Genomic DNA, 13322 nt, shown 5'->3' with positions numbered 1-13322 from the left:
CTCATGTGCCTATAATATGATCATTAATTTGTACAAGAAATTGCTTTGAGTAAAGTCTTGATAGAAGAAATGTTTTGCATTTCGTAGTGATTTTAGTTTATAATGGTTTCCTGCACTTAAAATTGTTGGAACCTTAATATAATAATAGAGGTTATTTCTGCATTGTTATCCCCTGATGGTTCCTCTTTTTATGATTTTATGCAGTTTAAGAAAATAATCACCTCTGTCCATACTCCAAAATGGAAATATATATGGACATGTTGAATAAAATTTCATGCTAATATGTACTAAATACTTGGTTTGAAATTTCTGCCATGAAAGAATCTCACCTCTCTTTATTCTGGCTACTGCAGGATAATACATCAGCTATGTTTTTTCCACTTCATTGCCAAACAAAACTTATAGGATGGTGCTCAATTGGAGAAACTAGTTGGCGTCGATCAAGAAGAGATTAAGAAAAAGATGGTGCTCCTTTGGAGAAGCTAACTTGTGCCATTCCGACAGAGGTCCGATTGCATAAAATATATCGGGAGATATTGTCTGATCGGCTTTTTTAGCATCAGAAGCTATTTCCCGATCAGACGAAGAGAGGTTAGATATCTAAAAATTAGGAAGAGATACTTTTAAACTTTCGAGTGGTGGTAAACATGTGCTTCCATATGGAGGAAAACGGTTTCTAGAAATGGTGGTCACCGAAAACCACGTTCTAGTCGGAGTTTTGATTTAGGGGTTTTTATTGCGGGCCTCTAGAGGAGTTGATGCATCGGCTATGATTCTTGGAGAGAGCTTCTACCATAGGGTCTCCTTAGAGAGAAATCGAAAATGACAAGGGAGAAGAAACGAGCCATGTGTCACATCCATGGTCACTTAACATGGTTTGAGGACAATGGTCAAAATTAAGCAGTGTCTCATTTCTAATAATTTGCCTAGTGAGTTACAATTCACAAGAAATAAGACTATGTTTAATTTTTGGCCATTGCGCTTTTGAGCATCTCAACGACGGATGTAATAAAGTAATGAACAACAACTTCTAAATGTAAATCCAAACCAATCTTAATTTATTTCAGAGGGAACCATTAGTTTTTTTCCTTCTTTTTTGTTAGAATGTAGAAAGGAGTGGATTTTTTTTCTTTTTTGATAGAACATGGGAATCAATAGTTAAAACAAAAATAGTTATATCAAATATTAATCCACTCTCGTTTTATCTCATCAAGATTTTTATCTAAATATAAATAATTTTTACCCAAAAACAAAAGAAATGCATATTCTAGTCGTGAAAATTATGAGGTGCATATCTAATACTAGAAAATGTAGATACCTCTTCTATTATTATGTCTTCTGCTCAGTGGAGAGAATCCAAATACTTCAACAAATCCTCATATAAATAACATTGAAACACAGACAACAACATTTAAAAGTAAATTCAAATCGATGCCAACTTATTTTAGCAAGAACAGTATTTTTTTTTTTTCCTTCTCTTTTGATAGAACACGGGAATAAATAGCTAAAACAAAAATAGATATCTTATAACATAATTACCTTTTAAAAGAAAATTAATTCCCACTTTTTAAAGCAACATATATTTTACCTTTAGTGTTAGAAATAAGGGTGGTGCTTTTATATATGTATTCAATGAATTTTTTTCAATCGAAGGTAAATATATTCAAGTAGTGTAAAACATCATATGTCACGATAGATGGACATGAATACGATTATAAAGCAATACTTATATATATATATTCCATAGATTTCTTCCATCATATGTAAATCTATTCAAACCGTGTCAGACATTAATTTGGACACATGTTTAATTATTATATCCGGAATAATAGTTCTAATATTTTTTTAAGGACTACTAAAAAAAATTAAGGAAAGAAATCAATTCATTTCGTTACTCAAAAGATGTCATATACATGACGTTATATTATCATAAATGTTGCGGCTAAGGTTAGATGGGGTTGCTCTCGCTAATTCGTGAGTGACTCGTTAGTTTGCCTCCTATTAAACTCGATATGAGAGTTTTGAAAACTATCCTGAAACAACTGTCTACAGGCAGTAATAATACAACCAAGGCCGCTATCATCAACTACCTTTGTATGAAAAGAATCTACGACTGAATCTAGGACAAAATCAACATTATCAAATCGGAGGTTTGATACCCATTGCAGCGCCGTGTGTAACTCAACTGCTTCTCCTATCGTAACTTCGCATAGAGGAGAAAACCAATCAGTTCTGGCAAGCACAAAGTCACCTGCATCATCTCTGATACACATACCAATACCAACTCGGTTGAGAAAGGAGGAGAAAGAGGCATCGATATTACATTTGTACCTACCTCTTTGTACAATAGATTATCTCTATACAATGTTGTCAAATTTTTGTACACATGCATTCAATCAATTAAGTAAGGACAATTCTGGAGTATCGTAGGGAAGGATGTTACTACATTTGTGCTTGGTGTTCTCAACAACGGTGTTAGTCCAGGTATTGTGAATCAAACTCATATTTACCTCATCCCCAAGATAAAGAAGCCTAGAAAAGCAGGTGATTTCCGGCCTATCTCTTTGTGTAATGTGATTTATAAGATAATTTCAAAAACCATTGCAAATAGATTGAAAATTATTCTCCCTGACATCATTGAGAAGTATCAAAGTGCTTTTGTGCATGGAAGGCTAATTACAGATAATGCGTTGTTAGCTTTCGAATCATTTCATTGGATGAAAAAGAAAAATCATGGGAAGAAGGGTTATGTGGGGCTAAAATTGGATATGGTAAAGCATATGATCGCATAGAATGGAGTTTTCTAATTGCTATATTTGATTCTATGGGATTTTCGCAAAAATGGCAAAATCTAGTTTTCAATTGTATTTCATCTGTTTCTTTCTCCGTGCTACTAAATGGTAGTCCTTGCCAGACATTTTCCCCGCAACATTGGTTGCGTCAAGGGGACCCTTTATCACCTTATTTATTTATTTTATGTGCAGAGGTATTCTCAGGTATCCTCACCAAAGCACAAGGGGAGAACGTGTTACATGGTCTGAAAATAGCACGAGGAGCTCCAAGTATAAGTCATCTCCTCTTTGCAGATGATAGCCTTATTTTCTGTAGGGATACTCTTCAGAATGCTCAGACGATTAATAAGGTGCTAAATCTTTACCAAACAGCTTCCGGTCAACTCATCAACTTAGACAAGTCTGAGATCTCCTTTAGCCAAAATGTTCTTGAAGAGAAAAAAAAAATCATGTTCCAAAGTTGGATGCAAATTAAGGTCGTGGAGTGTCATTCGAAATACTTGGGTTTACCAGCTTTTGTGGGGCAGTCAAAACATCAAGTGTTCAATTTTTTCCAAGATCGGGTTTGGAAGAAGCTTAAAGGGTGGAAAGGAAATATTATGTCTTTTGTCGCAAGAGAGGTACTGATTAAAGTTGTGGTCCAAGCAATGCCTACCTATGTAATGAGTTATTTTAAACTTCCAGATGGGTTGTGTGAGCACATTGAAAGTATGATTAGTAGATTGTGGTAGGGTAGCAAGCAAGGAGATTATGGCAAATGGAGAATGTAGTTGTAGAGCTTGTAGCTGATCTGTTTAATGAAGAGAATGGAATTTGCAGCTGATAAATGACCTATTTCTCTCGTTTGAAGTGCAACAAATTACACAAATTCCCGTTTCAAATAACCAGTCGAAGGATATCTTCACTTGGGGGCCCGACAAGAACGGTTTTTTCTCTGTTAAATCTGCATACAATTTTTTGAATAAAAGAAATGGGGTGATTAATTCCAGCAAGTCCGTTGATTTAAGCGAAGAGCCGGTTGTTGGAACAAAATGTGTTTAGCAATATTAACCCCTAAGAGTTTTGAAGATAACAAAGTATTAAAAATTGTCAATTGGATACGCTAATATTTGTTCAAGTGTACAGGACTATAGACAATATTTGACATCTTAACTTGATCCTGAAAGAACAAATAAAGAGCAAGAATATCAACAAAAAGAGAAGTTTAAAGCATCTGAAGAAATCTGCCTCTGAAGTTAAAGAAGCTCCTGAAGTTAAAATGCTCCTGAAGAAACAATGCACCTGATGACGTCATCAGAAGCAAGTTCATCAGAAGCAAGTCTATCAGAAGCTGTATATCACCAGAAACTGTAGTTCATCAGAAGATGCAACCTAAAGTTTCAAATAGTTGTTTAATGGATTCAAACTCGTCTAAAGAAAGCGAAAGACTGAAGTATAGTAGCAACAGCTAATTTGAAAGGATTTGAAGGCATTGGATGCTTATCCTTCAAAGAGCGTTGACAAAGAACGTATGTACGAAGTGTACGACCACTACCTCCACTACTCTGTTTATGTCTACGCTACAAGATAAGAAAAACAGCTCTGCCTGCAGAAATGTTCCCTTAGAATAGGAATGGATTTGAACTTGATCCTTCATAGGACAACAACCAAATCAGGCAAAAGATCATTGGTGATTGATCAAGTTTTCAGAACGACTCTATTGACGTGCTTAAAGATCGCAACGACTCTTTCACACCTCTATATAAAGGAGTGAAGACTTAAAGATAAAGAAGAGAACAAACAAGAGAGCAACTCACAACAATTTGAAAGCGCCCAAACTCTGCTAAATTTGTTTCACATAAAAGCACTTAGAATTTCTGTGTTCATTTGATATATCTTAGAAATTCTTAAGTCTAGAGAGTCTTTCAATTGCACTGTATTGTGAACACCACTGATTGTATATCAAGTGTTCAAACTCAAACAATTTTCTGTGTAATTCTGTTTGAATAGAAGTCTCTTGCTTTAGTGCTTGAGCATAGGAAGTCTCTTGCTTGTGTGCTTGAGCAAAGGAAATCTCTTGCCTGTGTGCTTGAGTAATTTGAAGTCTCATACTAGGTGTAGTATTGAGCAGTTGTAATCAGTTGTGATTAAACTTAGTGAAACTCTCCTTGGAAGTGCAAGGGGAACAGGACTGACTTCCGGTTTGTGGAAGGAACCTGTATAATTGCATGTGTCTTTCTTTCTTCTCTCTTACTCTGTTTTACTCCGCTGTGCATCCAATTCTGAAGTGTCATCACATCAGAAGCGTTTTTCAACAGCTTCTGAAGTGACCTCAGAAGAAGATTTTATCTTGGGAAAAAGAAAACACAATTCAACCCCCCCCCCCCCCCCCCCCCCCCCCCCCCTTCTTGTGTTTTTCCCACCTTCACCGGTGTGGTCAAAGTTATGGAAAATCAAAACAATACCTCGTCATTTTCAGTTGATGTGGAGAATTCTTCATGGGAATCTTCCAGTCAAGATAGCTCTTCTTAAACGAGGTATTAATTGTCAACCTGTTTGCAATTTATGTGACCAAAATTGTGAATCCATATATCATCTTTTCTTTCAATGTGAGTGGTGAAAGGTTTTATGGTTAGCTTCCCCACTTGGAATAACAATGAGTTTATGCATGCATCTATTTCCTTTGTGGAATGGATTAAAAATATTATTAAGCAAGGTGATAATGAAACAAATAAGTTGATTATGGCAATTTATAATGAGATTTAGTTTGTTAGAAATAAAAGATGTTTTGAAGGAATTAATGATCCAGATCCGGTTGTGAGCTTGAGACATGCAATGCTAGCGGTCCAGCAGTACAATAATTCTAGTGAGATACTGCTGCAAATGCAAAATCAAGGTTGCCTCATACCTACTTCAAATGTGTGATGGATTGTCCCTCCACCGGCTGGTATAAACTCAACACCGATGCAGTTGGACAAAATGAGGATGGAACATGGGGACTGTCAGCGATTGTTAGAGACTCTGAGGGTGTTGTTGTTCCCGCAACATGTTGGAGAACACCGATTCTGCCAAATTCAGATATGGCTGAAGCTATGACAATGAAAAAAGGTATGGAATTCGCAAAGGATATGTTATTTTTGAAAGTGATTATTGAATCTGATTCGCAAAATGTGATATCTGCTTTCACGGATGCCCAATCGCTTCTTTCATACATGTGTACCATTGTCGATGATTGTAGACTTTTAGCTTGTCATTTTCAAAATTTACAATTTGTACACATTAGGCGTGAAGCCAATCAGGTTGCGCATTATTTAGCAAAATACACATCATCTCATCATGAGGATGTACGGATTGAAGATGCTCCCAATTGTACTCCCAATTGTGTTGATGTTGTCTTGGCGTTTGATTTATTGTCAGACACCTTATAATAAAAAAAATTCCTTGTAAAAAAAAAAATTAAGTAAGGACAATGAAGTATTTACACACATATCTAGAAGTAGCTTAAAATGTTATATATGGTTTGATTGGATTTATGTTGGTGTATATAAAATAAAATTAAATGAAACAATACTCCCTTTGTTTTAAAATGAGTGTCGTTTTAGGGGTTTACACACATATTAAGAAATGCAATGATTAAAAGAAAGAGAATGGTTATTTTACCAAATTATCTTTATTAACTATTGGTTAGTTTTAAAGTGTGCAGAGTATTAATTGGAGGGTACAATTGAAAAAAAAAAGTTATTATTGTATTGGAACAAATTTTGAAACAAATTTTTTTAGCTAAAGCGACACTCATTTTGAAACGGAGGGAGTAATAATAAAAAATGTCCCGTGAGCTTAGCTCAATTGGTAGGACAATGCATTATTATATGCAGGGGCCGGGGTTCGAACCCCGAACACCCCACTTATTCACCTTATAAGGTGAATTCTAGCCACTAGGCTACCTGACAAAAAAAAAATCGCCAAAAACTTGATTGGATATATATGTCGGTTCATAATCGTAGTAGCTCAACTAAAAAAAATATTTAAATTGATAGATCAAACGTCATGATCGTTTATTTTAAATAAACTTTTAACTATAATTGTATTGTCATTTCGTCTATCTAGCAATTATATACACTAAGGGGGTATATTGAATCATGATTCTAAGGAATTTTAAAAGACTTTTTTATCATGAAAAAGTCTTGTGGTATTCAATCAAGACTCTTTTCAATTTAAAAAAAAGTCTTGTGTTATTCAATCAAGATTCTTTGTCATTTAAAAAAAGTCTTGTGGTATTCAATCAAGACCCCTAATCACTTAAAAAAAAGTCTAGTGGTATTCAAAATCATTCAAATTTCGAAGGATTGTTTAATAAATTAGATTTTGACGGATTTTGTGGGATTTTCTAGTAAAATTTTAGCACGAAAAAATAGTCTTTCATGAAAACATGAGATTTCTTAAAATTGTTCTTTTCTTTTAAGATTTTACTATCTCTCCCTCTCTCTCTCTCTCTCTCTCTCCTCCCTTCTCTCTCTCTCTCTCTAGCTCTCCCGTAAAAATAAAGTAAAATAAGTAAAAGAGTCTTTATTGAGATTTTGTGAAAGAAAGTGTGTTATGATATTTTGTCAATTATTTCTTAAAATTCATAAAAATTGTTGAAATATCTTGAAATCCATAAAATCATTTCAAATCTTTTAAAATCTCATGAATTAAATCCATTGAAATCCTTAATAGTCTTTTAAAATAATCAAAATCATCAAAATCACACAAAGTCTTTTAAAATCCTAAACAAAAATTGTCCTTTAAAATTTTAATCGAATACAGCCTCCTAAATAGGGCTGGAAATGAGTCGAGTCGAACTGAACCTGTCTGGGCTCGGCTCGACTCGATAAGAATTGGTTCGGCTCGAAACTTGGCTCGAGTTCGACACGAACTATTTTTTCAGCTCGAGTTCGGCTCGTTTAAAGTTCACGACCAGTTCGGTTCGGCTCGTTAGATTCAGTTCGTTTGCTCAACTCGTCCAAAAAAAATCTAAAAAAAAAAATTTAATTTATAGATCTTTGATATTTTATATATATACATATATATATTTTTTATTTTTTTAAAAGTAAATATTGAATTAAAATAAAATCCAGCAAAGACACTTAACTCCAAAAGTTTGTTAAAAGAAGTCTTTCTAAATTTTTAATCCTATCAATAAGTTAACCCATTTTGAAAAAACTAATATATATATATAATCGAGTCATCTCATGAACTTAACGAATCGAACCATCTATAGTTCAAGTTCAGCTCATTTAATTAACGAACTTAATTTTCAACTCAAGTTTGGCTCATGAAACAAGTTCAATGGACCAATTGTCAAGTCGAATTACGAACTATATTCGAATTGGTTCGGTTCATTGCGAGCCCTACTCAGAAAAGGTGACATCGTTTCCTTGATTTTCAAGAATCTCTTTTTCTCTCCATTCAAAGAAAAATATAAAAAGAATCTTTCTTTTTTTCTTTCTCTATTTCTTTCTCCTTCACCCTTCTCCAAATCATTCATTCTTCTTCCACGCTTCCGACCCAGGTTTGTTTTTCTTCTCCTTTTCATTTTCCCTTTCAATTCTTCTACTTTTTCGTTTCTGGGTCTCACGATCCATTCATTTTTAACCATTTATCACTTTTCTCATAAAAAAAATTGGTTTAAAAAAAATTGGTTTTTTTGTTGTTATTTAAGTTTGAGTGATTATGGCGTCGAAACGAATCTTGAAGGAGCTCAAGGATTTGCAGAAGGACCCTCCAACTTCATGCAGTGCAGGTTTTCTATCTTCTTTCATCCATTTGCCTTTTTTTTTAATTAAAAATTTGTTTTTTCTTAAAACTTTTATATTGGTTGTTGATTATGTAGATGCTTAATTTTATGTTTGTTTTGTTGTGTTTATGTTTTTTTTATGGATGGTTTTTTGTAAATTTTAAATTATTTGTTTGTTATTGTTTGATATTTTGACTATGTTATTTATCTAGTTTAGCTAATTTAAACAAAATAACCTATAACATGCTTGGATCCGAGGTTTTAAATAGCGGTCGGGATAAGGAAATCGTGATTTTGGATGTTACTGATAATGCGTTATTGATTGTGGTCGTCACAGTGTGAATTAATCACGATATTGCATAAATCTTATAATGTATAATACCTAATTGTTCATTGTTTCTTCATAGCTTTAGTTCTTTTCATAATCTTTTGATAAATTTGTTTCTTCTAAAATGGAGCTAAAGTTAGTAAAAATGTAATTTTTATCCATAAAATGGGATTCTACCTATACCGTTTTGTTGCAGCTGTTTTCGCGGTAACAAATCGTTTTTTAAAATCTTGCTTGGATGTGTCTATGTCTGCTTCCTTTGTGTGCATTGTTTTTAGATGGTTAGGTGAGGGTTACATTATATCGGCAGGGCTTGGTGGATTTCTTTGAGGGGACCAAATATTTTAAGATTATATATAGTACCAAATCATTAATAAGTTATGTGATGAAATGGTATAACAACATTTATATCTTTTTTTAAGCCTGAAATACTAGGTTTGAATTGAATCTATTACCATTTTTCAGCAAATAAAATGAAAATATAACCCGGGGGAGTCGATCTTGTGTCCTTCGAGCTACAAAAGACGGTCTTGCCACTACACCGTTGGATTAATGTTGATTCTATTTGGAAGGAAATAATACACACACACACACACACTAATGTTATACTTTTTTTTTTTCTGAAGTGATGTTATAATATGTATGTTAATGGAAAATGATAAATGTTTGAAGGGGCCATGACTTCCCGCTGTCCCATACAAGATCAGCCACTGGATGAGATTGTTCATTCCAGTGACTAATTTGGATGTGTCTGTAATCAGTTGTTTGTGGAGCTTGGGGGTTTGATTAGTTGGTACGTATATTTGTTGGAATTTGGCTCATCTAAATGAGACATACATTTTATAGGTATAATTGTAAAGCATAACTATAGCTAAGATTACGATAAAATAATCATGTTCGTAACTACATGCTTTTCCCTCTGAAAGGCTCCTCTCTTCTAATAAGTTCCCTTTAGCATATATTTACCTTTTGTATATGTTATTTCATCTGTTGCAAGTCGTAACTTTCTTTGTGATTTGTTTGTAATTAGCTTGGGGATCTTCCTTTTCTTCGGAAGAAATAATTAATAACTAAACATGGTACTGTTGTTGTTGTTTATATCAGGTCCTGTGGCTGAGGACATGTTCCACTGGCAAGCCACAATCATGGGACCGGCTGATAGCCCATATACTGGTGGTGTGTTCCTGGTATCAATTCATTTTCCTCCTGACTATCCCTTCAAGCCACCAAAGGTATTCTACCCTGCTTCATTACTCACATTAGGTTCTTGTATTGTCGTGCTTTTTGGTGTTGTGAATATATTGAGTATTTTTTCTTATAAATAAGCTTACAACCTCTCTCATTCAACATGTTCTTCTTGAAGTTGTATCTATGGAGATCAAACTGATTTGAAAAATGTAACATTAAAACAACTGATTTCAAAAGCATTTTGATTCAAGGATAAATGTGACTGTGAACTTATTATTTGGTCTCTTTCATTCTTAAGCAGTCGTGGAAGTTTGTTTAAGCCTCTGTAGTACCGACATTTTCGATGAAAGGCATATCTGGTGTCAATGTCCGACACCGAGACATGTGATTGCAGTAAATTGTGTCATTTTCTCAAATTATTTTTGGTGTCAACATGTCCGCGTCCAGTGTCTTTGTCCTTGCTTCATAGGGTTGAGAATCATTCTTGACAATTTCTGTACACATACTGCTCTAATTGTTTCCAGTTGGCTGGTTTGGATCCTGTTTTGCACAAATGCTTACAGTTTAGAGTGACAACCCTTGACATCAGGTGTGGTTTTGAAGGGGCCGGAAGGGTACTCAAATAGTTTCTTTTGAAGCTTTGAAGTTGTCTTCTTTGTAAAAGGCAAATGGAAGTATGGTTGGGATGTTGATTTTTCTTCTTGTTGTGGGTATTTTGTTGACTTAGTTTCCTAGGAGCATTTTGGGGCAGTTGTGGTGGTTCGTTTTCGTATGTCCTTCTGACGTGTATGCTTTGGGGGTTTTCTGTGGGGGTTCCCCCCATCCCTATGTGGTTTCTTTTGAAGGATACCTTATCCACTCTTGTATTTTTCCTCTGTATTTCATGATGCGGAGGACATTAGAAATTTTTTGTGGGTATTTTCTTATTCTTTCTGTGCAATTTGGCATGTTGTGCAAGTCATTTATAATCATGGTTATGGGAGAAGTCCCATCAAGGCATCAACCACAGATTAAGAGTAGAGTACTTGGGTCTTCGTGCACTCTCTTTTTCATCTTTGTCTGTACTATGGGATAGAGAGATAACTTGCGTCTAGATTTTTTCCTTTTCATGATTGGGTAAAAATATTTGGATTTCTCAGTCCATTTTAGGAGAAGTTGTCCACTAATAGAGTTTACGAAAAGAGGAGTGCTATGTGCACTCTCTTTCTAACACTCACTCTCTTATTGGGTGAAACCCATGTGGATCCCACACTTTGGAAATGGATCCCACATAAAGTGGTGAGACCCACATGGATTTTATTCAATAAGAGTGTTAGAGAGTGGTATAAGGAGAGTCTTTCTAGCACTTCTCTTACGACAAACACTCTTGAATTGCAATTTCTTCTTTCTAAAGCTTTTTATCTTTGCTTTGACGTGTAGTAACTTACAACTGTGCACTTGCACAGCTGAAATTTCATATATGTGTAATGTGTTTTCTTGTCGTTTTAAGCTTAGAAATAATATTGTTTTCTACATTAAAATCATAGAGGAATTTATTCGTAGGCGAGAGTCTTGGTTTGCTCAACTGTGTCTATTGAATAACATGTAGTTGTTTTAGTTAAGAAATTCATTGGCAACAATTTCGTTATGTGAATTTGCATGTATCTAAGTATAGATCTAGATACGGTTCTATGGGAGTTTTCAGATATTGTATGAATTTGCATCAATATTTTGTGTTCAGCACAATCTCATCTTGGTCACTATGCTGAGAAAAGTGGAAATTAGGATGCAAGAAGAAAATAGGATGAGCAAAATAGAGAGAAGAGAGGGAAAAATAGGTACATTTTGTATATTGTTTAGATACAGAGGAAATGGAGAAAAATTTCAATCGTCTCTGATTTGTTGGTTGAACAGAAAATGGATGGATGAGGAAAATGGTCCTTCACAATTTCTGAGTTTTGAAGGTTCTGTTAGCAACTTTCTCTGCCACTTAGCCATCCACCTTAACGGTGTATATTAATCCCCTCTCACTAGCTACCTTGCAATATTCATAACCTACTGTTTTTGTTTCTCCCATGTCTTATCCTTTTCTATCGAGGGCCTATTTTTATCTGTTTTGGCGGGGATTGTGTCTTGACTGTTGCTTTCTCGTAGATTATTGTTTTGGGGTTCCTCTCTTTTACAGTCCACCGTGTTCTTGCATGGACCTGTGCTCAGCCACATTGCTAATCCAGTCTGTTTTTATAGCTCTCTTCTTATTGCTAGTCTAGTCTTATTATAAGTTATAGTGCGCGCTGAAGTTTAGAATTACTAGCAGCACCCAACTTACCGTAGGATTTTCTAGTTTAATTTTCTTTCAAAACTACTGCTGTTCTACTGTGGTAGTAAGTTGGTAAATATCTTATTACTAGAACTAATAAAACTAATGTGCTTAACAACTGCAGGTTGCTTTTAGGACCAAGGTGTTCCACCCAAACATCAACAGTAATGGCAGTATATGTCTCGACATTCTGAAGGAACAGTGGAGCCCAGCTTTAACCATTTCCAAGGTTTGATATTACTCTGCTCGTTTTTATCTTGCCACTTACTGTACATAGATAATGTAATTTCTTAGTTACTGTGCTATATAGCATGTGTGTCATGAAACAAATTACCGAGTATTGTCGTAGTATATTTTCAGTTGGGTTGTGATAGCCGAGCATTAGCCGGTTATAATTTTCGTTGAAGTGTTACTTATAAAGGAATAGAGTCTGTTAATTTTGTTTCTATAGTTTGTTGTTTAGACCCTCCAGAGAAACTAATCCCTCTATTATAGGTCCTTTTGTCAATTTGCTCGTTGTTGACAGACCCCAACCCCGATGATCCACTTGTTCCTGAAATTGCACACATGTACAAGACCGACAGGGCCAAGTATGAAGCCACAGCTCGCAGCTGGACACAGAAGTATGCCATGGGATGATCATGTTTGCCCTAGCTGTTCAATAAGAGCAGCCATGTCATAATTTATGTAAAAGAGCAAAATATATTTTGAATGAATTTTAATGCCATCTTTATTGTTTAGTGGAACTTGAAGCTGGTAAGGGACCCACCCATTTATCAATTGTGAATATTGCATTGTAAGACACTTGTTATTGAGGAAACTGTAATGTTGTGCAATCTTTGTGCTTGTTGACCTGGTATTCCTAGCTAGGAAATATCTTATTATTTGGATTGTGTTGTAGATCTTGGTCGTTGATGAAAGATTAGACGACTTGTATTTTGATATACATTTTGAAGTTGA

General features: G+C 34.8%; 1 protein-coding gene across 1 annotated transcript; it reads left to right on the top strand.

Annotated features, from left to right (window-relative positions):
- The first annotated feature begins 8169 nt into the window (after positions 1 to 8169).
- Positions 8170 to 13322, top strand: LOC11436401 (ubiquitin-conjugating enzyme E2-17 kDa). Its single transcript, XM_003616004.4, has 5 exons — positions 8170 to 8322; positions 8473 to 8553; positions 9980 to 10107; positions 12487 to 12591; positions 12858 to 13322. The coding sequence occupies exons 2-5, from the start codon at positions 8484 to 8486 to the stop codon at positions 12999 to 13001; spliced, it is 447 nt and encodes a 148-aa protein (XP_003616052.2). The 5' UTR covers positions 8170 to 8322; positions 8473 to 8483; the 3' UTR covers positions 13002 to 13322.

The sequence above is a fragment of the Medicago truncatula genome, chromosome 5, assembly GCF_003473485.1.
Source record: "Medicago truncatula cultivar Jemalong A17 chromosome 5, MtrunA17r5.0-ANR, whole genome shotgun sequence".
NCBI classification, from domain to species: Eukaryota; Viridiplantae; Streptophyta; class Magnoliopsida; order Fabales; family Fabaceae; genus Medicago; species Medicago truncatula.
The sequence above is the reverse complement of the archived record's forward strand: the minus strand, read 5'-3'. Positions and strand labels throughout refer to the sequence as shown.